The 27,724-nt window shown below is 38.6% G+C and overlaps 1 protein-coding gene across 4 annotated transcripts; it reads right to left on the reverse strand.

The window, feature by feature from the left end:
- Positions 1-138: 138 nt before the first annotated feature.
- Positions 139-27,724, reverse strand: LOC103480804 (uncharacterized). Of its 4 annotated transcripts, XM_081598983.1 has the most exons (4): positions 19,490-19,782; positions 13,305-15,710; positions 10,922-10,926; positions 139-2,119 (listed from the first exon to the last, which is right to left on the reverse strand). In XM_081598983.1, exons 1-4 carry the CDS (start codon positions 19,644-19,646, stop codon positions 1,193-1,195), a joined length of 3,495 nt encoding a protein of 1,164 aa, XP_081455109.1. In that variant the 5' UTR covers positions 19,647-19,782; the 3' UTR covers positions 139-1,192. The 4 variants fall into 4 exon arrangements, with proteins under 4 accessions (XP_081455109.1, XP_081455108.1, XP_081455106.1 ...); XM_081598982.1 differs by lacking the exons at positions 10,922-10,926; positions 13,305-15,710; positions 19,490-19,782 and adding an exon at positions 6,658-6,998 and having other exon boundaries at positions 139-2,769; XM_081598980.1 differs by lacking the exons at positions 139-2,119; positions 10,922-10,926; positions 19,490-19,782 and adding an exon at positions 27,563-27,724 and having other exon boundaries at positions 12,646-15,710.

Consider the following 27,724-nt stretch of genomic DNA (forward strand, 5'->3'; position numbering starts at 1 on the left):
CTACAATCTGTGCTTCTGAATTTATTTAAGTGGATTTCAAACATTCATAGGCTGAACTGTTTAAATAGTCACATTCAGTAACATGGAATATTAAGTTTATTTCAGTAGCTCAGTCAGTTCAGTGAGTGAATCATGTGATTAGAATCTTACATCAGACAAATATTTTATTTCACAAATGTGGGTTTGAAATCAGTTAACCAAAAGGCCTTTTTAATCTTACAAAAGAACCTCATTGGAAAGTATAATTCATTGCGTTTAAGTCTTAGTCTGTACAACAATGCCTAAAATGATCATATATAATCTATGTAGACATATTCCATTAGACATAAACAGCAGTATTAGATTTCCTTAAACCACAAATAATCCCATCAACATCATATTTTGTCACAATTCCTTTAGGTAACATGTACATTCAATTCACTGCACTTTATATGCATATTTAATCACAGACAGTGACATATTTCATTGGCATGCATGCTCGTTTTTGTAAATTGGCAAAACTATCTTTGAATTCAAACTACTTTAATCAAGTGAATGCATTAAATCTCAGCAGATAAAAAAAGGCAGAGGAACAGGCAGCTCAGAGTCCCCATACACCGCCTACTGGTGAAACACTTACTATACCCATAGTCATTAACCCTTGGTAACAGTAAATAACAGCTTCTTACAACTCTGCATTAAAGAAATGCATGCTCCTTTTTTTTCTTTTATGGGCACAGACCAGTGGGCATCACAATTATATAAAACGTTTTTATCATTTTTCTATCTAAAATTCAGTCCATATCATCAATACATTTTCTAAGCAGAAAAAAAATTAAAACCATGCCATCAATTTCTCCAAATTATTGAAATAAAACAGATAAGTACAAAGGAAAAACACACAACAAAGATTCCAAACTCATTGTTTCTTTGAGAGACAATCTCTCCCCTACTTTGAATAAATACAATGGAAATATAAAACTGCCAGAATAAAGTGAATGTTCCAAGTATTCCAGCTAAATATCCGATTTTAAATGCTTTTTGTACAAAGCTGCTACATAAGTCAGTTGCAATTACTCCACTTCCAAACAGCAAGTTATTGATAATCTTACTTGAGGTTCACATTGTGCCATGAAACCTGTGAGTTCTCATGCGAACGGTTACATTTCTTTTGAGTGAAACCTTTTCTATAGGACATACAACAGAAAGGTTTCTAACGTGAGTGAATCTTCATGTGATTACGTAAACTGGATCTACACACAAAACAATTTCCACAGATCTCGCATGAGAACGGCTTCTCACCTGACCTTGTGTGAATTTTCATGTGAACAGTTAAACTGTAATTATGAGCAAACCTTTTTCCACAGGTCCCACAGATGAATGGCTTCTCACCTGTATGAATTTTCATGTGAGATTTTAAACCGTGTTTTCCAACAAAACATTTTCCACATGTCCCACATGAGAAAGGCTTCTCACCTGTGTGTGTTCTCATGTGATAAACTAAGTGAGATTTATGTATGCATTTTTTTCCACAGGTGCCACAAGACAAAGTCTTCTCACCCGTGTGAAATCTCATGTGAATATTTAAATTGTTTTCATAAGCGAAACGTTTTCCACAGGTTCCACATGAGAAAGGCTTCTCACCTGTATGAATTCTCATGTGAGCAGTTAAGCTGTATTTATAAGTTAAACCTTTTCCACACATCTCACATGAGAAAGGCTTCTCACCAGTGTGAATTCTCATGTGACTATCTACACGTTTTTTAAGAGTGAAACCTTTTCCACAGGTCCCACATGAGAAAGGCTTCTCACCTGTGTGAACTCTGATGTGATTAACTAACTGAGGTTTCTTCCGGAAACTTTTTCCACAGGTCTCACAAGAGAAAGACTTATCTGTATGAATCCCCATATGAGTAAGTAACTGATAATTACAAACAAAACTTTTTCCACAGATTGTGCAGGTGTAAGGCCTCTCACCTGAGTGAATTCTCATGTGTCTGCTTAAAGAGCCGTTTAGATGATAACTTTTTCCACAATCAGCACATGTAAATGGTTTATCGCCTGTATGAATTCTCATGTGATAACTCAAAGTACTCTTGTAAGCGTAATGTTTTCCACAGATTGAACATGTGAAAGGTTTCTTAGCCATGTGAGTTGTCATGTGTGCTGTCAAGGAATTATTTCGAGAAAAGGTTTTATCACAAATTTTACAAGAATATAGTTTTTGGTTTGGGTGAGTTTTCTTGTGCGTTTTTTGTTTTGAACTGTCAATTTTGTCTTTCTGCTGTTTGTTCACCAACATGTCATCAGTCTCCTGATGCAGCACAAGCTGCTCTTCATTCTGGCTGACACAGAGTTGCTTCTCTTCTCGAGTTTCTGGTTGCTCTTGTTCCTGCTTTATCTGCAGAGGTTCTGGTTCCAATTGATCCCATTTTATCTGCAGAGGTTCTGGTTCCTCTTGATCCCATTTTATCTGCAGAGGTTCTGATTCCTCTTGTTCCTGCTTTATCTGCAGAGGTTCTGGTTCCAATTGATCCCATTTTATCTGCAGAGGTTCTGGTTCCTCTTGATCCCATTTTATCTGCAGAGGTTCTGTTTCCTCTTGCTCCCGTTTCATCTGCAGAGGTTCTGGTTCCTCTTCTTCCCTTTTCATCTGCAGAGGTTCTGGTTCCTCTTGCTCCCGTTTCATCTGCAGAGGTTCTGGATCCTCCTGATGTAAAGTGGCGTTTTCCGGGTTGCTGGGCTCATTGAGAACCTCCTCCTCTTTACACATGCAGCATTGTGAGAGATCTGGAGAAAAAGAAAACAAAAGCTTCAAAATGTGAGTCAATGAACCCATCACTTTCATTAACAAAAACTAAAATAAAAAGTCTTCAGCAAACATGTGCCCATCCATAAAATGTATTACTTGGAGTGTAGTCATGCCAGAATCTTTCAGTTTGGTGAAACATCCCTTTAAATAGCTTTACATAGTGTTGTAGTCAGGACCACCTAAGCAGAGACCAATTCTAGGCCAAGATCAGTGCCAATGTTAGAAACTACCACTGTCTGCACTATTAAAGGCAATACCATAGTGGTAAACAACACTCAACTATGAACACTGTACAAGGCACAACAAGAAGTAACCAAGAGAAGGTGCACCAAGACTGTTCTCACCCTCCCTCCCGCTGCATGAAGCAAAGCAGCATCTGTAACATTTGCCACCAATACAGGTGACAAAAACAATCAAAGAGCAACAAGCATGCTTCATGTGCTGTTTCGTTCTTGTGTTCATTTTATTCGCTAATTAAATAAATATCAATGTATATAATAAAATAATAATAGCTACTGAAGTTTACACAGAGCATTACAAGAACAAAGAACGGCTCTTGATGAGGCTCCAGTCCTATTTTCTTTGTAAAGAGCCGATCAGAAGAATCAAATTGTTTGTGAATGTCACATCACTATATAGCAGACTTTGGCACTTTAATTTTTGAGCCTGCCAATATTTGCATCCCCTTTCAATTGTCTTATTGATATGAAACTTATTGCAGTAACTCAGAGAAGAACTGTGATTATGCAGAAACTCCCTATTCATTTGAGTTAACAGGGGATGCATATTTTGGCACAGCAAATTATGGCCTGCCGATATTTGGATATTTGGATGCCCTGGTTTTCAGCTCAGAAGGTGTCATACAGATATGAAAGTCACTCTGGTAGCTCAGAGGATATGTGTCATTATGCATCATATTTCATATAATATTACCATTATGTTACCAATATAACATGCATTTTCTCCAGGGACATTTGGAGGCCGCTGATGATCTTCCTCATTTGACGCCAGTGGACTATTTGATCTTATGCATTCATTATGTCACAACAAAGGCTAAGACAGCAACAACTAATACCACCAGCACTGTGTCAAGAACCCCCCAGCTGACACAGATTGATGAATGTGTATTCCTTAAGAGTTAGATTTGAGTAAAGTGGGTTCTATATGAATCCTCTTTCCTGTCTTACCCTTGAAGAAAACTGCAAACAGCTGAAACACTGAATTCCTTTAAATCTAGACTAAAACCCAGCTCTGTAGAGTTGCTTTTGAAACCTAGTCATGAAACATTCATCAATAATCTGATGTGCAAAATGTAATATTGTTGACTGTGTGCTCTATGACTTTGTATTCCTGTGTTTTTATTACGTAAAGCACTTTGAAATGCATTGTTGCTAAAAGGTGATAAACAAATAAAATGTGATTTGATTTGTTGTGACATAATGAATGCATAAGATCAAATAGTCCACTGACAACAGATGAGGAAGGTCATCAGCGGGCCTCCAATTGTCCCTGGTCAGAAAATGCATGCCCTGCAATGTGAAAATAGTGGACGGTAATGTGTTATATGAAATTTTCTACCTAATAACACATTCTCTGACCTACCAGAGTGACTTTAATATCTGTATGACACCTTTTGAGCAGAAAACCAGGGCATGCAAATGTCAGCAGGCTAATAATTAGCTGTGCCAAAATATGAATCCCGTTAAATCAGACAAATAGGGAGTTAAGAAAGATGTAAGCTTTTCTGCATAATCACAGTTCTTCTCTGAGCTACTGGTATGAGTTTTATATCAGCAGAATAATGTTTGGGGGAACTGGACAGGGCATGAACTGGACAGGGCATGACTGTATATTGGGGGGTTAATAATTATTGGGGGGTTAATAATTGGCTTTGCCAAAAAATGCATCCCCCTACAAACTTGAAAAAGAAAGAGTTAGGAGGGATTTCACTATTTTCTGCATAATCACACATGTTCTTTGAGTTACTGGTATAAGTTTCATCAACAGGAAAATAGACAGTGGACGCAAATATTGGCAGGTTCATACATTAAAATACATCTTCTCCTACATTAACAGACCAATCTAGCATTTCACAACGGGGGCAGTGCCGTCCCCCAGGGGGCGTCCAGAGGACGGCGGGGGGCGCTGGCAGAAAAATTTACAAAATGGGGGCGCTGTGATTTGCTCGAAGGTAAACTTTACACTTTAAATGCACAACAGTACCAGTGTAGACTTAGATCAACTTGCTAAAACTGTAGAGTGTAACAGTATAACATGCTTGGCTACAACATGCTTGGCTGGAGAAAAATATGTCTGCTTTTCTCCATCGATATTCTTCTTTTCAGTGTTTGTTAGTTTTTGGCGCAGCTCCTCTCCTGCTACTGGCAGCTGCACCGCATCAGTTCAGCGTTGCACCGGCTGATGACGTTGCTGTGATTCACTTTGTCTGGTGTCTGATTTTCAAATATTTTATGTTTTATTGAAGATTTTTGTACATATGTTTTGGCAGTTCTGTGATCATGTTAAAATAGCAACTTATATTAAAACATGTTTTATAGTCCGTCTGGATGCTGCCCACTTCCATGGAAGGACAACAGAAAATCGCTCTTATAAACACGCAATGACTAAAATCACGACACCCTTACCGTGTATCCCTCAGAAAAACGAACCCATTTAAATAATTTAAAAAAATCCTCCCATGGTTGATACCACGACAGATAGCGTTCATTTTACAGTGTTGTAAGTGGTCTGGTACGAAACGCACCACAGCATTTTGAATTTCAATAATCAGAATATCAAGATTTGTTTCTATTGTTTTAAAAAGCTTATGTCAGTCTGCTTTTCTCCATCGATACACTCCCCAACCGCTCCGCACCATAGAGGGTAAAAAAGAAAGACGACAAAAAAAAAAAAAAAAGACGCACACGTTGCGCAAAACTCTGAAACAGGAGAAGCGGGAGGTATAACTGAGTAACAAACTCAAAATAAAAAACTATAAAATAAAACTAGCAACAGGAAAAAAACTAAAGAGGACATAACAATAAACCAAGAAAGGACAATACTTGTCAAAGAAAACTAAATGTAAAAGAAAGAAGTGCCAGTTATGATTGACATAATTGCAGTTCTATCCATGTTTTAATGTTCCAGAGCTCAGTCTTTTTGCAAATAGATCAAAGTTTAAACTGGCATTGTTGTACATCTTTCATCTGGTCATTTTGTGCAAGATTCAACAACTATCAGAATTTGCCACAGAACAAGAATATTTTTTCCACTCTGATTACATTTTATATCACCCTTAATTGCCTAGTCCAGTGTTTCTCAACCTCTTTTGGCCCATCGCCCCCCTTATCCAGGTCCCTCACCATCCCCCATCACAGAATTTGCAGACTAATTTGCACTTAATATTATTTTATCATTAATATCACTATCACTATTGTTGATGTTTTGTTTTTTATGCTCGTTTCTGTATTTATCATCAAAAATAATTTCCCGGTAGGGAATTGCAAACCATCAGCCATTTTCATCAGACGCGGACTGTAAAACGTTCGACTCATATGTCTCAACAAAGGTGTCCAAAACCGTATTTAAATCAATTTATCTGTGAAATAAACTAACCGTGTAAGGGCTTACGTGGTTAATAAACATGATAATGTTACGAATATCTTTAAAAGTAGCCTCTTCGGTCATATTTCATTAAGTTTTCTCACCAATCTGCGAGAGAAAAAGCCATGCGCGCTCCCGCGACAGGGCATGCTTTTCTCGGGATAACGATTTGTTCCGAGTTTTGTTCCAACACTAGATTTACGGATTCAGCGTAGCCACAACCTGTCTCATCGGTATCAATAAAACTTGAAGGTTTTTCGTACCTATCCGGTGTAAGATTATCTTCGGTATCCGGCTGAAATCGAGCAGTCTGCGGTGATCCTCCATCTCTCCCTCGATCTTTGCGTTGATTTCTTTCAACTCTGTGAATGTTTCTTCAGCAGGAGTTACCTGCTCTGTCATAGACTCTTTCTGAGGCTAAATTGCAGACATTTTCACTGCAAACACTAAATTATTTAGCTAAACCACAAACACGTCTTCAGAAACCGTCTAACAAAAGAAAAGCTAAGGCCAGCGTGTTTTCAACTTCCGCGTGTTTCAGTATGGCTGTCCTGAGGGAACAGGAAGTGATTTTTAGTTCCGCCTTGAATTTTCTGCTGCGACTCTTTTTTAACATACTGTTTTGGTAAGAAAACATCCTGCTGAATAGCTCAAGACCAAGTACACGTAAGGATGGAATGTTCAGTTAGAACAGATCAGTCTGGAAGAAAAAAAACAAACAAAAAACAAAAACAGCCCACTGATGATGTTGTTTTGTTCTTACAATATTGAATAAAGGGCTGTTTGAATGAAAATCACTTATGTCTCCTTCGTAGATAAGAGTGATAGCTCATTAGAGTAAACTCCTTCTTATTCATCTATTTTTTTTCCCATTATTATTCATTTATTTCACTACCTCAGTTCACCTGAGTGAAACGCAGAATATTAAATAATTACACACAAACTAATGTTTTCAAGCTTTTACAGTTAATTATGAAGTTTTATGCTTTTTATTAAATGTTTTTATAAAAAGCTTCATTTGCTAAAGGTTTTTTTTAAATCAAATGTTTATGTTAAACTTGAGCTTTAATTTAAAAAATATATATCAGACATGTGAGCTGACACGGAAGCACCTTCGTGCTGCCACCTACTGACAACAACCTGCTACTACACCTATATTGTTTCAGCTAAAACTGCTGTTGTAGAAATCAGTGACTCAGCTATTTTTCTACAATCTGTGCTGAATTCATTCCAATGGATTTCAAACATTCATATGCTGGAGTATGTTTAAACAGTCACATTCAATAACATGGAATATGAAGTTTATTTCAGTGGCTCAGTCAGTTCAGTGAGTGAAAATAAGTTTTAAGCACATCATTTAAATTTACCAGCTTTAAAATGTATACATTTTTTGTCTCTTTTTATATAGATATTGCATATAAGTATGACGATAACCAGAATGCTTTTATTGTTCTGGTGTTTTAAATAAATGTTTTTTCAATTGTTTCTTCAGTGACCTTCATGTTTTCACATGCAATGTGAGATGTTTTTTCAGTCAATTATATTCAAAATGTTGAAGTTAAATACAATAATCTAAAACACATGTGGCCTCATACTGTTTTAAAATGAGTCAGAAACTACAAACTACAACCTTAAGTGATGATATAACTGTATGTGTTTTGTTGTAATTATACAGATCTATTCATACTCAATAAATTGAAATATGAAAGAAAATGTGGTATTAACATTAATATTAAGAATATCTTTAGTTACCTATTTCAAAGCAGGTATTAATCATTGCTCTCTTTAAGCCTATGAAGTAAAATGTTTTTATTCATTCCTCTATCTAATCTTAAATGTCACACTTTCATTAGATGAAACCAGAAATTAATCAAAATCGACAGAAATACAAAGTTTTAAAACATCAATCTATGAGGAATTATTTAAAGTACTGTGTTGTAACAGGGTGAATTGGGAAAATAAAATAAATGAACATTTCATTAATATTTTAATTTACTAACTAATACTGTAAATTAAAAGAGGTGATTAAAACTTATGAATTGTTGACAATTTCTTAATTATATCTTGAATTGGTCAAACAGGACTTAATAGATCTCTCTTTTGAATAGGAAAACATGAAACAGAGACTTGTACTTATTGTAATCAGATGGAAACAGTGGAACATGTTTTATTAGAAAACAATGAACATTCAGAGGAATGGCATAATTCAAAGTCAATACTAAACAGAGAGGAAAATCATTTCCTCAGTTAGTTTGTGACTATTCTTTTTTATTTCTTCTTTTTCTGCTCAGTTTAACATATCAAACTTTTCTATTACTAATGTTTGCCTTGTCATGCTATTTTTTGGGGGGGAAAAAACCCCCATAAAACATTGCCATAAATCCACCTTTAACTGAAAAGGTCCAGTGCAGCAATGAATTGTGGGTAAAACACTTCGCCGAAGAAAATGCGGACTCAATGTAAAGACGAAAATTGGACCGGAAATGGGCGAAGCGAAGGGCGGATGTGGAGAATGTGGGACGCACTGCGCACTAAAAGCCTTCAACATGAACGCGCATTTGAGAGACGGACACTACGCAGCCGCAGTGAGCTGCTATCAACCCGCGTCTTTTTAAAACGTCCTCGACCCGATTCTCCACCGTCCTTAGAGGGAAAACCTCCTGAAAAGATACAGATGTGAGAGGGAAAATACAAATCCTAGGCTGAACAATGACAGTGGGGATGAGTACAGACAATTAAAAAAATGGTGTTAATCAGTGTGCTGCTGTTATATCAGACAGAATGGACCAGGAGAGGAACTGACCCATCAGAACCTCAAGAACCAGACATCAGAGTCTCTTCATCCCTCAGTCATCTCCTGAGGCTGATATGGTACAGAACATTTAGCCATGATTAAATTTCTGATTGTGGTTTTAGTAGACAGTTATGGTTTAATTATTTGCTTATTTTATAATAGCATTAGCCAAAATAACACAAATGGTGATTTGGCATCCACCAAACACAGCAAACCAAAAAAAAAAAAAAAACCTTTAACATGCACAAGCCAGAGATTTGTTGCTTTTCGCTGCCAGAGCACACAGGCCGCAAGTCACACAGTGGGAGAACAAAGACGACACATGACTGGATGAATGCCGCAGCTCCTAATATACCACGCTCACCTTGACAACCGGACCTTCTCATCTGAGAACTATTTGTGTGGAATTATGTGCATTTCTATACCACTACACACACATTATACATATATATATATATATACACACACATATATATACACACACACATATATATATATATATATATATATATAGTGGTGGAGAATGACCGAGCTAAGATCCTGTGGGACTTCCAGATCCAGACAGACAAGATGGTAATGGCGAACCAACCGGACATTGTGGTGGTGGATAAAGAACAGAGGAAAGCCGTTGTGGTGGATGTAGCAATACCAAGTGATTACAACATCAGGAAAAAGGAGCATGAGAAATTGGAGAAGTACCAGGGCCTCAGGGAGGAACTGGAAAAGACCTGGAAGGTGAAGACCACAGTGGTGCCTGTGGTAATCGGGGCCCTCGGGGCAGTCACCCCCAAACTGGAGCAGTGGCTACAACAGATCCCAGGAACAACATCAGACATCTCAATCCAGAAATGTGCAGTTCTAGGCACAGCCAAGATACTGCGCAGAACCCTCAAGCTCCCAGGCCTCTGGTAGAGGACCCGAGCTCAGAGGATGAAACAGACCACCCGAGGAGGGTGAGAAGGGAATTTTTTTTTTTTTTTTTTATATAGGGGCTCTGGAGTTGCCCACGGTGAGAGGCGCCGGGCTGGAGTGGGCATACTTGTTGCCCCCCATTTGGGCGCCTGTACGTTGGGGTTCACCCCGGTGGACGAAAGGGTAGCCTCCCTCCGCCTACAGGTGGAGGGACGGGTTCTGACTGTGCTTACGGGCCAAACGTCCACTGACCACTACCTGGTGACGAGTTGGCTCCGGTGGTGGGGGAGGAAGCCGGTCAGACCTGGCAGGCCCAAACGTGTAGTGAGGGTCTGCTGGGAACGTCTGGAGGAGTCCCCTGTGAGACGGAGCTTCAACTCTCATCTCCGGCAGAACTTCGAACACGTTACGGGGGAAGTTGGGGACATTGAGTCTGAGTGGACCATGTTCCGTGCCTCCATTGCCGAGGCGGCTTATTGGAGCTGCGACCGCAAGGTTGTTGGTGCCTGCCGCGGCGGCAACCCTCGAACCCGTTGGTGGACACCTTCGTTGAGGGATGCTGTCAAGCTGAAGAAGGAGTCCTACCGGGCCTTTTTGGCCTGTGGGACTCCAGAAGCAGCTGATGGGTACCGGCGGGCGAAACGGCATGTGGCTCGGGTTGTCGCTGAGGCAAAAACTTGGGCGTGGGAGGAGTTTGGAGAGGCCATGGAGACAGACTTACTTACGGCTTCGAAGCGATTCTGGTCCACCATCCGGCGTCTCAGGAGGGGGAAGCAGTGCAGCACCAACACTGTTTATAGTGGGGATGGTGCGCTGCTGACCTCAACTCGGGACGTTGTGGGCCGGTGGGCGGAATACTTCGAAGACCTCCTCAATCCCACCAACATGCCTTCTGTTGAGGAAGCTGAGCATGGGGACTCTGGGTTGGGCTCTCCAATATCTGGGGACGAGGTCGCCGAGGTGGTCAAAAAGCTCCTCGGTGGCAGGGCCCCGGGGGTGGATGAGATCTGCCCGGAGTTTCTTAAGGCTCTGGATGTTGCAGGGTTGTGTTGGCTTACACGACTCTGTAATATTGCATGGACATCGGGGGCAGTTCCCCTGGATTGGCAGACTGGGGTGGTGGTCCCCCTGTTTAAAAAGGGGGACCGGAGGGTGTGCTCCAATTACAGGGGGGTCACACTCTTAAGCCTCCCTGCTAAGGTCTATTCAGGGTTCCTGGAGAGGAGGGTCCGTTGGATAGTCAAACCTCGGATTCAGGAAGAGCAGTGTGGTTTTTGTCCTGGTTGTGGAACACTGGACCAGCTCTACACCCTCAGCGGGGTCCTGGAGGGTGCATGGAAGTTCGCCCAACCAGTCTACATGTGTTTTGTGGACTTGGAGAAGGCGTTCGACCGTGTCCCTCGGGAGGCCCTGTGGGGGGTACTCCGGGAGTATGGGGTACCGGGCCCTTTGATACGGGCTGTCAGGTCCCTGTATGACCGGTGTCAGAGTCTGGTCCGCATTGCCGGCAGTAAGTCGGGCTCGTTTCCGGTGAGAGTGGGACTCTGCCAAGGCTGCCCTTTGTCACCGATTCTGTTCATTACTTTTATGGACAGAATTTCAAGGCGCAGCCGAGGTGTTGAGGGGATCCGTTTTGGTGGCCTTAGGATAGCATCTCTGCTTTTTGCGGATGATGTGGTCCTGTTGGCTTCATCGGAATGTGATCTGCAGCTATCACTGGAGCGGTTCGCAGCCGAGTGTGAAGCGGCCGGGATGAGGCTCAGTGCCTCCAAATCCGAGGCCATGGTCTTGAGCTGGAAAAGGGTAGAGTGCCTTCTCCGGGTCAGGGGGGTCGTCCTGCCTCAAGTGGAGAAGTTTAAGTATCTGGGGATCTTGTTCACGATTGAGGGAAGAAGGGAGCGGGAGATCGACAGGCGGATTGGGGCAGCGTCTACTGTGAAGCGGGCGCTGTACTGGTCGTCGTGGTGAAGAGAGAGCTGAGACAAAAAGCGAAGCTCTTGATTTACCGGTCAATCTACGTTCCCACCCTCATCTATGGTCATGAGATTTGGGTCATGACCGAAAGAACGAGATCACGGGTACAAGCGGCCGAAATGGGTTTCCTCCGCAGGGTGGCTGGGCTCTCCCTTAGAGATAGGGTGAGAAGCTCGGTCATCCGGGAGGGACTCAGAATAGAGCCGCTGCTCCTCCACGTCGAGAGGAGCCAGATGAGGTGGCTCGGTCATCTGGTAAGGATGCCTCCTGGACGCCTCCCTGGTGAGGTGCTCCGGGCACGTCCCACCGGGAGGAGGCCTCGGGGAAGACCCAGGACACGCTGGAGGGACTATGTCTCTCGGCTGGCCTGGGAACGCCTTGGGATTCCCCCGGAGGAGCTGGAAGAAGTGGCTGGGGAGAGGGAAGTCTGGGCCTCCATTCTAAAGCTGCTGCCCCCGCGACCCGACCCTGGATAAGCGGAAGAAAATGGATGGATGGATATATATACACACACACACGTTTTCCCGATTTAATGTTTTCTACTAAACAGAAAAATAAAAAAGACCATCAGTATCATCAGTATAATAATTTATTACCTAAAAATTACATTAAAAGTTCAATTTTTCTATCTAAAATTCAAGCCATATCATCAATACATTTTCTAAGCAGAAAAATCATTAAAACCAAGTCAAGTCAAATAAATGCATCCATTTCCCCAAATCATTGAAATAAAATAAATAAGTACAAAGGATAAACACACAAAGATTCTAAAATTTTAGAAGTCTAAATCTGAAAGCAGTCAAACCCTGCAATTACTCCACTTCCAAACAGCAGGTTACTAAGAATCTTACTTGAGGTTCACATTGTGGCATCTAACCTGTGTGAGTTCTCATGTGAACTGTTACATTTCTTTTGAGTGAAAGCTTTTCTACAGGACCTACAACAGAAAGGCTTCTAACCCGTATGAATCTTCTTGTGATGAAGTTAACTGGATCTACACAAAACATTTTCCTTGCTTTTCACCAAGGGTGCACCGATTGCAGTTTTTGTTTTGGGGCGCTCCAGTAGTCAAACCTCTCAACGGAAAGTAGAAGAGAGCAGTGGATGAGGTCAATAAAATTGGGGGATCAGACCAGCTTCACATGCAAGAATCAGCTGATCTCCCAAAATTAAGGAAATCAACATAGATTAATCGGCTGGCTGATAAATCAGTGCACTGCTACTTCTCACATGTGTGAATTCTGATGTGAGAAGTTAAATAGTATTTTTGAGTGAAACGTTTTCCACAGATTCCACATGAGAAAGGTTTCTCAACTGTGTGAGTTCTCATGTGAATATTTAAACTTTTTTTATAAGAAAAACTTTTTCCACAGGTCCCACACGAGAAAGGTTTCTCACCTGTGTGAGTTCTCATGTGAATATTTAAACTTTTTTTATAAGAAAAACTTTTTCCACAGGTCCCACACGAGAAAGGTTTCTCACCTGTGTGAGTTCTCATGTGAATATTTAAACTTTTTTTATAAGAAAAACTTTTTCCACAGGTCCCACACGAGAAAGGTTTCTCACCTGTGTGAGTTCTCATGTGAATATTTAAACTTTTTTTATAAGAAAAACTTTTTCCACAGGTCCCACACGAGAAAGGTTTCTCACCTGTGTGAGTTCTCATGTGAATATTTAAACTTTTTTTATAAGAAAAACTTTTTCCACAGGTCCCACACGAGAAAGGTTTCTCACCTGTGTGAGCTCTCATGTGAATATTTAAACTTTTTTTATATGAAAAACTTTTTCCACAGGTACCACATGAGAAAGGTTTCTCACCGGTGTGAGTTCCCATGTGAATATTTAGACTTTTTTTATATGAAAAACTTTTTCCACAGGCTCCACATGAGAAAGGTTTCTCACCTGTGTGAGTTCTCGTGTGAATATTTAAATTTTTTTTGCAAGAGAAACTTTTTCCACAGGTTCCACATGAGAAAGGTTTCTCACCAGTGTGAGTTCCCATGTGAATATTTAAACTTTTTTTATATGAAAAACTTTTTCCACAGGCTCCACATGAGAAAGGTTTCTCACCTGTGTGAGTTCTCGTGTGAATATTTAAATTTTTTTTGCAAGAGAAACGTTTTCCACAGGTCCCACATGAGAAAGGTTTCTCAACAGTGTGAGTTCCCATGTGAATATTTAAATTTTTTTTGTTTGAGAAACTTTTTCCACAGGTCCCACATGAGAAAGGTTTCTCACCTGTGTGAGTTCCCATGTGAATATTTAAACTTCTTTTATAAGGGAAATTTTTTCCACAGGTCCCACATGAGAAAGGTTTCTCACCTGTGTGAGTTCTCATGTGATCAATTAACTGAGATTCATACAAGCATTTTCTTCCACATGTGTCACAAGAGAAAGTCTTCTCACCTGTGTGAAATCTCATGTGAGCAGTTAAATTTTTTTTGTAAGAGAAACTTTTTCCACAGGTCCCACATGAGAAAGGTTTCTCACCTTTGTGAGTTCCCATGTGATCAATTAACTGAGATTCATACAAGCATTTTCTTCCACATGTGTCACAAGAGAAAGTCTTCTCACCTGTGTGAAATCTCATGTGAGCAGTTAAACTTTTTTTATGAGAGAAACTTTTTCCACAGGTCCCACAAGAGAAAGGCTTCTCACCCGTGTGAATTTTCATGTGATCAAATAACTGAGATTTAGACACAAAATTCTTTCCACATGTTGTGCAAGTGTAAGGCTTCTCACCCGAGTGAATTCTCATGTGTCTGTTTAAAGTGCCGATTTGATGGAAACTATTTCCACAAGGTGTACATGTGAAGGGTTTATCCCCTGTATGAATTCTCATGTGATATATCAAAGTACTCTTGTGAGGGTAATGTTTTCCACAGGTTGAAGATGTGAAAGGTTTCTTAGCCGTGTGAGTTGCCATGTGTGTTGTCAAGGAATTATTTCGAGAAAAAGTGTTGTCAGAAATTTTACAAGAATATAGTTTTTGGTTTGGGTGAGCTTTCTTGTGTGTTTTTTGGTTTGAAGTCTCAGTTTTGCCTTTCTGCTTAGTCACCAACATGTCATCAGTCTCCTGTTTCAGCACAAGCTGCTCTTCATCCTGACTGATGCAGAGTTGCTTCTCTTCCTCTTTGAACTGTTGATGTCCTGGTTCCTCTTGCTCCCGTTTTATCTGCAGAGGTTCTGGTTCCTCTTGCTCCCGTTTCATCTGCAGAGGTTCTGGTTCGTCTTGTTCCTGTTTTATCTGCAGAGGTTCTGGTTCCTCTTGTTCCCGTTTTATCTGCAGAGGTTCTGGTTTGTCTTGTTCCCGTTTTATCTGCAGAGGTTCTGGTTCGTCTTGTTCCTGTTTTATCTGCAGAGGTTCTGGTTCCTCTTGTTCCCGTTTTATCTGCAGAGGTTCTGGTTTGTCTTGTTCCCGTTTTATCTGCAGAGGTTCTGGTTCGTCTTGTTCCCGTTTTATCTGCAGAGGTTCTGGTTCGTCTTGTTCCTGTTTTATCTGCAGAGGTTCTGGTTCCTCTTGTTCCCGTTTTATCTGCAGAGGTTCTGGTTCCTCCTGATGTAAAGTGGAGTTTTCCGGGTTGCTGGGCTCATTCAGAACCACCTCCTCTTTACTCATGCAGCTTTGTGAGAGATCTGGACAAAAAGACAAATCAAAAGCTTCAAAATGTGAGTCAGTAAACCCATCACTTTCATTAAAAACTCAAATAAAAAGTCCTCATCAAACATGTGGGCCTCCATAAAAAAATAACATCTCTGCCATTGTTCGTCTTTTGGAGCAATTTTTCTTTACCTTTTTTGAATTTTACAATGTCTGCATGTGGTTAATAATTTTACCAGCGATAAAACTGCAGTGACATCAAGTGTGCCAACATTTGGAAATATGCCGACATTAACTCCTCTTAAACATTTGCTTCTTGCAAACTGGGACGTTTCATTATATTCTGTGACCACTGCACGCTGACTGTAGGAGGCGCTGTTGCAGCTTTATAGTTTGCTATACTTACAGACACAGAATATGATTGCGCTTTTATAATGGGAGCACACTGTAACTTGCAGTAAAATGCTAAATATTTAAACCAAACCGTCTCCAAGTCTCTACTTCCTAAGTTACTTTCTGACCATTAGTATTATGACATTGGAGAAAAGAGAGGCTTAGCAGAAACAGTTTGATTTAAATATTTAGTATTTTACTATAAGTTACTGTGTGGTTACGATATATAATAAGCACTATCATATTCTGTGATAATACACATTTCTGTAATAGTCATAATATTAGTTGTTCTTTCCTCTTTTTTGTTTTAGTTTGTTAAAACAGTGGAGTATTCCCTATTTAGCCCAGAAAAGGTTTATTTTAGTTTATTAGTAATATCAGAAAATGTTTAGTACGCACTATTTAGATCAATATTATACAGCCCAGAAATGGAGTCAGAATTAGAATAACTACAAACTTGGAATCCAGAAATGTTTAACAGGAACAGTCACTGCTTAGTTTATATTACTTTTAACCCAGAAAATGATTTAGAACAAACTTAGAATTGTGGAATACTCACTTTAACCCAGAAAATGAATTAGATCAGGAAATGGAATTAGAATTACAAATGGAAATGGATGCTTAGCAACCTGAACAGAAGCACTTAGTTTCCATACTTTAGAACATTAGATTAGTTTCCGTTCCTCTTTTTGGTTTGTTATTTTGATGGATTTCCTTTTAACTCATGTAAAGCACTTGGAATTGCCTTGTTGCTGAAAATGTGCTATAAATAAATTTACCTCACCTTACAAAAATTATAGTGTTACATCTTATAACATACACCAAGAAAGTTTATACAGGTGGTGCAGACTATTATCTATATGCAATTCTTTCACTCTGTCAAAAGTAAGATAACTCTCAAATCTTGCGTTTTTGCTTTGAAGGTTTCCTAAAGACACGATGTGAGGAAGAAGAGGGAGATAATTTGAAGAGAGACGGATTCACTGCAGCACGGATGAATCTGACATCAGATTCGATCTCAGCTGCTGAATCTCTCTGAAGCTAGAACTCATCAGCTGGAAAATATGGAACACACACACACACACACACACACACACACACACACACACGTTTTTTTTGATGAATTCTATCAATACAATTAAAAAATACTTTTAAAAAAATAAATTCTTAGTAAATGTAGCTTTGATAGCCGTTTGAATACAGTTCCAAGTTAAAAAAAAAAAAAAGACATATGATCAATTAAATGCGCTGATACTTTATTGTGCCTGCCAAACATAATGCTGAGCAGGAACGCTGCCAGGAATCTTGGGCCCCTTGACAAAAAATTTGATTGGGCCCCTCGTGATCAAATTTGCAGTAAAAGCTACTGTAATTGTAACAGCTACTGTTACAATGTTTTGAGTCTATTTGACCCATAAAAAGCATCACAATTTTAAAGGTTTAAAGGCTAGGGGCCCTGTTGGTCAGGGCCCCTAGAAAAAAATCCACGAAGCAGCGAGACCACGAAAGGTGAACCGCCTTATAGCGAGGGATCACTGTATAACTCTACCAACAAAAAGTCTCTCAGAATAATATACATGGCATCATAAAATCAAAAATATGAATTTTTGCTAGTATCTGTTTAACAACCCTGGTTATTCTTCTGTTAACCTAATTCATTTGTTTGTTATCGACTTTTGCTCAATTAAATTTTTTACATATACATTGCAAATTGTAGTTTTATTATAGTTGATCATGATGTTTTTCATGTCTCATTTCCTTTGTTCCTCCTGTTATTGATGGAGTTATATAGATATTATTTATAACGTATGAAAGTATTGTGTGTCATTTAATTAGCTGTACATGCTTAAGAAAATGAAAAAAATATGTTTAAGATAATTTATATTTTATCTTTTAATGGCAGAAGATAAATCCTCTTCCATCTTTTGCCAGTAATGCCAAAATTAATAGTAAATAATAAAGATGTAATGGCAATCTGATTCAGTAATTATATTAGTTGTGTTACCACCCCACGCCACTAAAGGCAGTAGCAGGCCCGAAAAGATGCGACTAAGGAGCAGATATAGAAGTACACTGAAAACTACAGAATTTGTTAAAAACTGAGTTGCGCTTCAGTAAATAAGAGAGAAGTTCAAATACTTTCTGAAAGTGAAACTCCTTAATAAAGATGAAGATGATATTACAGATTTAAAAAGAAAATAAAAACGGAAGGCTGCGCATAGCACCCATCAACCTCGTTAGCTGCCCTGACTAATGCATAAAGACACTACGAAGTAGAAATCTAAGTATTTTGAAACCACTGATATTAAAAGACCAAAATTTTTGTAATATCTAATAAACACTTTGATCAGACATGACCTACTTCAAGACTTTATAACGGCAAAGAGAACAGGCAATAGCAACACGGACCAACGAAATGAACGACATTTGCAGCGAATGCATATGCAACATAAACCTGGGAGTAGTGATGACCTCTGACCTGAACCTTCAGAGCCACATAAAGACAGTCACAATGTCGGCCTTCTATCACCTGAAGAACATCTCCAGGATTAGATGACTGATGTCTCAGTGCGATCTAGAGAAACTCATCCATGTGTTTATCTTTAGCCGCATTGATTACTGCAACAGCGTCTTCACAGGTCTGACTATTAAATCAATCAAACAGCTGCAGCTGATCCAGATGCTGCTGCTGCTGTTCTGACTAAAACCAGGAAGATGAAGCACAAAACACCAGTTAGTCCCTACACTGGCTCCTTGTAGCTCAGAGGATAGACTATAAATAAAAAATAATGTTAGTTTATAAATCGCTGAACGGTTTAGCACCACAATACATTAACAATCTGTTATTGCTCTACCAACCTTCTAGACCCCTCAGATCTTCTGGTTCTGGTTCTACTCTGCATCCCCAGAACCAGAACCAAAGGAGAAGCAGCATTCAGTTTTATGCACCACAGATTTGGAACAAACTTCCAGAAAACTGTAAACCAGCTGAAACACTGAGTGCCTTTAAATCTCAACTTAAAACCCACCAGTGTTGCTTATGGCTAAATAAGGTTTAGAGTCCCAGTTGACGGCGTTTCAACTAAAGTTCTAAAAAGCTAGAAAAAGCGGCAGGTTTTAATCATTTTTATTTATTTTTTTATTTTTTATTTGACTGTTTATTACTCTGTTTTTGTTTTTAATGATGTAAAGCACTTTGAAATGCCTTGCTGCTGAAATGTGCTATACAAATAAAAATTGATCAACTGATAGATTGACATATGCAACATCTACATAGGAATTATCTACATGCAACATAGACATCTACACATGACTTCTACTTATTTATGACACAAACCGAACCTCATATCCATGAGGCGTCTATTCTTTTATTATCTCTATGGGCTCATCGGTATCAGAAAAACCTGAAGGTGTTTCGTACCTATTCGGTGTAAGACGGTCTTCGGTATCCGGGTGAAATCCAGCGGTCTGCGCTGATCCTCCATCTCTTCTTCGATCTTGACGTTGATTTCTTTCAACTCTGTGAATGTTTCTTCAGCAGGAGTTTCCTGCTCGTTGATAAACTCTCTCTCAGACATTTTTATTTAAAACATTCACATATTTAGCTAAACTTCAAACCCGTTTTCACACAACCGACTGACAAAAGAAAAGCTAAGAGTATCCCGTGTTCTTTGTTTTTATCTTTTGTGTGTTTCACTTCAGTGGTTTTACTGAAGAAACAGGAAATACTTTTAGTTCCGCTTTGAATTTTCTGCTGCGAGTTCCTCTTTTTTGATGGGTTTATTGTTTGTGGAAATTTAGAAATAGTTTCATTAGTTATATGTGTAACCTGTGACTGTTTTTGTATGGTGGTAAAACATAATGCTTGCAAACTGCTTGATAACTCAAGACCAAGTACAAGTAGGGAGGGAGTGTTTAGTTAGAACCACAGGTGTCAAACTCCAGTCCTCAAGGGCCGCTGTCCTCCAGTTTTTAGATGTGCCAGAGGTACAAAACGCTGGAATGAAATGGCTTAATTACCTCCTCCTAGTGTAGTTCGGTTCTCCAGAGCCTTAATGACCTGATTATTCTATTCAGTGTGGTGCAGCAGAGGCACATCTAAAAGTTGCAGGACACCGACCCTTGAGGACTGGAGTTTGACAACCCTGGAAGAGATCAGTGTGAAAAAACAAAACAAAACAACAAAAAATCCCTGATATATTTTGTTGTACTTGCAATATTGAATAAGTGCTGTTTGAATGAAAATCACTTATGTTTCATTGGTAGCAAAGAGTGATAGCTCATTAGAGTAAACTCCTATTCATTTAACTTTTTCCATTATTATTTATTTATTTCACTATCTCAGTTCACCAAAGTGAAACGCAGAATATTAATAATTACACACAAACTAATGTTTTCAAGTTTTTTCAATTCATTATGAGTTTAATGCTTTTATTGAATGTTTTCATAAAATTTTTATTTACTAAAGGTTTTATAAAATGTTTTATTAAACTTTTAATGTTTAATAAAAGCCTTTATATCAGAAATGATAATTTTGTGCTGCCACCTACTGACAACAACCTGCTACTACACCTATATTGTTTCAGCTAAAACTGCTGTTGTAGAAATCAGTGACTCAGCTATTTTTCTACAATCTGTGCTGAATTCATTCCAATGGATTTCAAACATTCATATGCTGGAGTATGTTTAAACAGTCACATTCAATAACATGGAATATGAAGTTTATTTCAGTGGCTCAGTCAGTTCAGTGAGTGAAAATGAGTTTTAAGCACATCATTTAAATTTCCCAGCTTTAAAATTGATATATTTATTGTCTCTTTTTACATAGAGACATTGCATATAAGTATGACCAAAACCATAAAAATTATGTTGCTGCACCTTTAGCTGCTGTTCCATCTTCCATGGATCTGCAACCTCTGGAGACACAAGTGACTCTTTGACTAACTGATTTTATCAAATGATGAAATATTGCTCTGGTTTATGTTTAATTCTTTTTCAAGTATCGCCATGGAAAAACTCCGACTACCCTGACCCCTGTGGTAAATCTGGTCTAGAACCAGCCTCCAAACCTAACTCCTTATTTATACAAATGTTTTGGTAATACTCTGTAAAATACCAGAATGTTCACATAACTTTTATACTTTTGGCTGTCTGAGGACACATTTTGAATATGAAATCAGGTGTTATGATCAGTTACTCAGTACTTCAGTAGTTTACCAAATACTTCAAAAGAAAATACACAGGAATAACATTGATCCAGCAGGGAATATTAAGTAAATAGAATAATAATCCCTGAGCTTTACTATCTGTTAAGTGTTTATTGAAAAATGAATATTTTCCACAGTTAAATTAAAATTCATGCTAAGTTAAGGAGGAAGAGGTGAGCTTTGCTGCTGTATATATAAACGTTTTCCTGATTAATGTTTTCTACTAAACAGAAAAAGAAAAAGACCATCAGTATCATCAGTATAATAATTTATTACCTAAAAATTATATTAAAAATTTAAATAATTTTTCTATCTAAAATTAAATTCATGTCATCAATACATTTCTAAGAAAAATCATTAAACCATGTCAAATAAATGCATCCATTTCCCAAATCATTGAAATAAAATAAATAAGTACAAAGCATAACACACAATAAAGATTCCAAATTTTAGAAGTCTAAATCTGAAAGCAGTCAAACCCTGCAATTACTCACTTCCAAACAGCAGGTTACTAAGATCTTACTTGAGGTTCACATTGTCCATCAAACCTGTGTGAGTTCTCATGTGAACTGTTACATTTCTTTTGAGTGAAACCTTTTCTACAGAACCTACAACAGAAAGGCTTCTAACCCGTGTGAATCTTCTTTTGATGAAGTAAACTGGATCTACACAAAACATTTTCCTGGCTTTTCACTAAGGGTGCACGATTGCAGTTTTGTTGGGGCGCTCGAATAGTTAACCGCTCAACGGGAGCAGAAGAGAGCAGTGATGAGGTCAATAAATGGGGATCAGACCAGCTTCACATGCAAGAATCAGCTGATCTCCCAAAATTAAGGAAATCCACATAGATTAATCGGCTGGCTGATAAATCAGTGCGCCGTACTTCTCACATGTGTGAATTCTGATGTGAGAATTAAATAGTATTTTGAGCAAATCCTTTTCCATAGATCCCACATGACAGAAGACTTCTCACTTGTGAGTCCTCATGTGATGAAGTAAAACAGACCTAAAAGCAAAGCATTTTCCACAGTTCCCACATGAGAAAAAGACTCTCATTGTGAGTTCATGTGAAATGCAAAAGGTGTTTTCTAGCAAAACATTTTTCCACAGCTCCACATGAAAAGGTTTTCTACCTGTGTGAATTCTCATGTGAGCAGTTAATTAATTTAAGAATGAAACATTTCCACAGTTCCACATGAGAACGGCTTCTCACCTGTGTGAGTCATCATGTGAACAGTTAAGCTGTATTTAGAAGTTAACTTTTCCACAGATCTCACATGAGAAAGGTTTTCTCGCCTGTGTGATTCTCATGTGAACAGATAGGCTAGATTTAGAAGTGAAACTTTTTCCACAGATCTCACATGAAAAGGCTCTCACCAGTGTGACTTCTCATGTGAACATTTAAACTTTTTTACAAGGGAACTTTTCCACAGGTTCCACATTGAGAATGGCTTCTCACCTGTGTGAGTCATCATGTGACATTAAGTATATTAGAGTTAAACTTTTTCTACAGATCAGACATGAGAAGGTTTCTTGCCAGAGGTGAGTTCTCATGTGAAGTTTTAAACTGTGTTTAAGTTAAACTTTTCCACAGGTCCACATGAGAAAGGTTTCTCACCTGTGTGAGTTCTCATGTGAATATTTAAATATGTTTTATAAGAGAAACTTTTTCCACATGTCCCACATGAGTAAGGTTTCTCACCTGTGTGAATTTCATGTGAACATTTAAATTGCATTTAGAAGAGAAACTTTTTCCACAGGTTCACATAAGAACGGCTTCTACCTGTGTGAGTTCTCATGTGAGCAGTTAAGCTATATTTATGAGTTAAACCTTTTCCACAGATCTCACATAAGTAAGGATTCTGACCAGTGTGAATTGTCATGTGATGATTTAAACTTCTTTCATCAGACAAACTTTTTCCACAGGTCTCACATGAGTAAGGCTTCTCACCAGTGTGAATTCTCATGTGAACATTTAAACTTTTTTTACAAGAGAAACCTTTTCCACAGGTTCTACATGAGAAGGGCTTCTCACCTGTGTGAGTCATCATGTGAACAGTTAAGCTAGATTTAGAAGTTAAACTTTTTCCACAGATCTCACATGAGAAACGTTTCTCACCTGTGTGATCATCAAGTGAACAGTTAAGCTAGATTTAGAAGTTAAACTTTTTCTACAAATCAGACATGAGAAAGGTTTCTTGCCAGAGTGAGTTCTCATGTGACGTTTTAAACTGGTTTATAAGTTAAACTTTTTCCACAGGTCCCACATGAGAAAGGTTTCTCACCTGTGTGAGTTCTCATGTGAATATTTAAATATGTTTTATAAGAGAAACTTTGTCCACATGTCCCACATGAGTAAGGTTTCTCACCTGTGTGAGTTCTCATGTGAGCAGTTTAAGCTTATTTATGAGTTAACTTTTTCCACAAATCTCACATGAGTAAGGCTTCTCACCAGTGTGAATTGTCATGTGATATTTAAACTTCTTTCATCAGACAAACTTTTTCCACAGTCACATGAGTAAGGCTTCTCACCAGTGTGAATTCTCATGTGAACATTTAAACTTTTTTTACAAGAGAAACCTTTCCACAGGTTCCACATGAGAAAGGCTTCTCACCTGTGTGAATTCTCATGTGAGCAGTTAAATTTATTTTAAGAATGAAACATTTTCCACAGGTTCCACATGAGAATGGCTTCTCACCTGTGTGAGCATCATGTGAACAGTTAAGCTAGATTTAGAAGTTACACTTTTCCACAGATCTCGCATGAGAAAGGTTTCTCGCCTGTGTGAATTCTCATGTGAACAGATAACTTTTTTAAGAATGAAACATTTTCCACAGGTTCCACATGAGAAAGGCTTCTCGCCTGTGTGAACTCTGATGTGACTAACCAAGTCATAATTCCTACGGAAACATTTTCCACAGGTCTCACAAGAGAAAGGCTTCTCACCAGTGTGAATTTTCATGTGATCAAGTAAATGAGAATTGATACAAAACTGTTTCCACAGGTCGTGCAAGTGTAAGGCCTCTCACCCGAGTGAATTTTCATGTGTCTGTTTAAAATGCTGATTCGATGGTAACTTTTTCCACAAGCTGAACATGTGTACGGTTTCTCCCTTGTATGAATTCTCATGTGATCATTGAGATGATTTTTGTGAGTGTATCTTTCCACAGGTGGTACATGTGAAAGTTTCTTATCGTGTGAGTTGTCATGTGTGTCATAAAGGAATTATTTCGAGAAAATGTTTGTCACAAATTTACAAGAATATAGTTTTTGTTTTGGGTGACCTTTCTTGTGTTTTTTTTGTTTTGAAGTCTCAGTTTTGCCTTTCTGTTTGTTCACCAACATGTCATCGGTCTCCCGTTTCAGCACAAGCTGCTCTTCATCGTGACTGATGCAGAGTTGCTTCTCTTCCTCTTTGAACTGTTGATGTTCTGGTTCCTCTTGCTCCCGTTTCATGTGTTCATTTTCTGGTTCCTCTTGCTCCCATTTCATCTGCAGAAGTTCTGGTTCCTCTTGCTCCCGTTTCATCTGCAGAGGTTCTGGTTCCTCTTGCTCCCGTTTCATCTGCAGAGGTTCTGGTTCCTCTTGCTCCCGTTTCATCTGCAGAGGTTCTGGTTCCTCTTGCTCCTGTTTCATCTGCAGAGGTTCTGGTTCCTCTTGCTCCTGTTCAAACTGCAGAGGTTCTGGTTCCTCCTGATGTAAAGTGGAGTTTTCCTGGTTGCTGGGCTCGTTCAGAACCTCCTCCTCTTTACTCCAGCAGCTGTTGGGAGATCTGGACAAAAAGACAAAACAAAAGCTTCAAAATGTGAGTCAATGAACCCTTCACAATAATTAAAAACTAAAATAAAAATAGTCTTCAGCGAACATGTGCGCGTCCCTAAATATATAAAATTATTGCCATATTTAGTCTTTTGAGCAATTTTTATTACCTTATTGGATTTTAAATGCACATGTATTGTAAAATCCAACATTTTTATCTTTTAGACAAACATCTTGTCTTAAAGATTTTTAAGACAATCTTTTAGAATAATTTGAATGGCAGGTATAACAGCAGGTAAATAATGGTGAAGCCAAAAACAACTCTGTCTCAACCAGTTGCTGAAAGAACATGAAAGACGGCAAGAAATATTTCAGCAGAGAGCATCCATCGTCTTTATTCATCAGTTTGAACCTCTGAGTTCATGAAGGTGTTACTGTGTTCTGGTTCCTCTTGCCATCTGTTAACATCTGTTAGAAGTTATTATCGACTGTGCAAAACTTTCTTAACCAAAATAAAAGATAACACCTATAGCGTGCTACGATTTTTGCTCTATTCACAAATTGTTGATAATGTGATTCAATGAATTTTATTTATGTTTTAGAGTCACAGGAAATTTCCACCTTAATAGATTAAAATTTTCCTCTTATTTTTTCCTATACAACTCTATCAACAAAAAGTCTCATAATATTAAACATGCATCATAAAAACAAAAATATGAATTTTTGCTAGTATCTGTTAACAACCCTGGTTATTTCTCTTTCTTAACTCATTTGTTCATTGACTTTTGTTGAATTAAATTTTCTTACATTGCAAAATTATAGTTATTATAGTTGATCATATTTCTCATGTCTCATTTCCTTTGTTCCTCCTGTATTGATGGAGTATATAGATATTATTATAAAGTATGAAAGTATGTTTGTCATTTAATTAGCTGTACATGCTTAAGAAAATGAAATATAGTTTGATAAATAAAATATGAATATCTTTTACTGGCAAAAATGCCAGTAATTTATCTTACTGGCATGATTTACTATTAATTTCGTAATGCCGAATTAATAGTAAATAATAAAGACGTCGTGGTATTATGATTTAGTAATTATATTAGTTGTGTTACCACCCCACGCCACTAGAGGCAGTAGCAAGCCCGAAATGATGCGAATAAGGAACAGATTTAGAAGTACACTGAAAACTACAGAATTTGTTAAAAACCGAGTTGCGCTTCAGTAAATGAGAGAGAAGTTCAAATACTTTCTGAAAGTGAAACTCCTTCCCAAAGGTGAAGATATATTAGATTTAAAAAGGAAAAAAAACTGAAGGCTGCGCATAGCACCCATCAACCTCGTTAGCTGCCCTGACTAATGCATAAAGACACTACGAAGTAGAAATCTAAGTATTTTGGAACCACTGACATTAAAAGACCAACATTTTTGTAATATCTAATAAACACTTTGATCAGACATGACCTACTTCAAGACTTTATAATGGCAAAGAGAACAGGCAATAGCAACACGGACCAACGACATGAACGACATTTGCAGCGAATGCATATGCAACATAAACCTGGGAGTAGTGATGACCTCTGACCTGAACCTTCAGAGCCACATAAAGACAGTCACAATGTCGGCCTTCTATCACCTGAAGAACATCTCCAGGATTAGATGACTGATGTCTCAGTGCGATCTAGAGAAACTCATCCATGTGTTTATCTTTAGCCGCATTGATTACTGCAACAGCGTCTTCACAGGTCTGACTATTAAATCAATCAAACAGCTGCAGCTGATCCAGATGCTGCTGCTGCTGTTCTGACTAAAACCAGGAAGATGAAGCACAAAACACCAGTTAGTCCCTACACTGGCTCCTTGTAGCTCAGAGGATAGACTATAAATAAAAAATAATGTTAGTTTATAAATCGCTGAACGGTTTAGCACCACAATACATTAACGATCTGTTATTGGTCTACCAACCTTCTAGACCCCTCAGATCTTCTGGTTCTGGTCCTACTCTGCATCCCCAGAACCAGAACCAAAGGAGAAGCAGCATTCAGTTTTATGCACCACAGATTTGGAACAAACTTCCAGAAAACTGTAAACCAGCTGAAACACTGAGTGCCTTTAAATCTCAACTTAAAACCCACCAGTGTTGCTTATGGCTAAATAAGGTTTAGAGTCCCAGTTGACGGCATTTCAACTAAAGTTCTAAAAAGCTAGAAAAAGCGGCAGGTTTTAATCATTTTTATTTATTTTTTTATTTTTTATTTGACTGTTTATTACTCTGTTTTTGTTTTTAATGATGTAAAGCACTTTGAAATGCCTTGCTGCTGAAATGTGCTATACAAATAAAAATTGATCAACTGATAGATTGACATATGCAACATCTACATAGGAATTATCTACATGCAACATAGACATCTACACATGACTTCTACTTATTTATGACACAAACCGAACCTCATATCCATGAGGCGTCTATTCTTTTATTATCTCTATGGGCTCATCGGTATCAGAAAAACCTGAAGGTGTTTCGTACCTATTCGGTGTAAGACGATCTTCGGTATCCGGGTGAAATCCAGCGGTCTGCGCTGATCCTCCATCTCTTCTTCGATCTTGACGTTGATTTCTTTCAACTCTGTGAATGTTTCTTCAGCAGGAGTTTCCTGCTCGTTGATAAACTCTCTCTCAGACATTTTTA

The sequence above is a fragment of the Poecilia reticulata genome, chromosome 18 (assembly GCF_904066995.2).
Source record: "Poecilia reticulata chromosome 18, P_reticulata-male-v2, whole genome shotgun sequence".
NCBI lineage: Eukaryota > Metazoa > Chordata > Actinopteri > Cyprinodontiformes > Poeciliidae > Poecilia > Poecilia reticulata.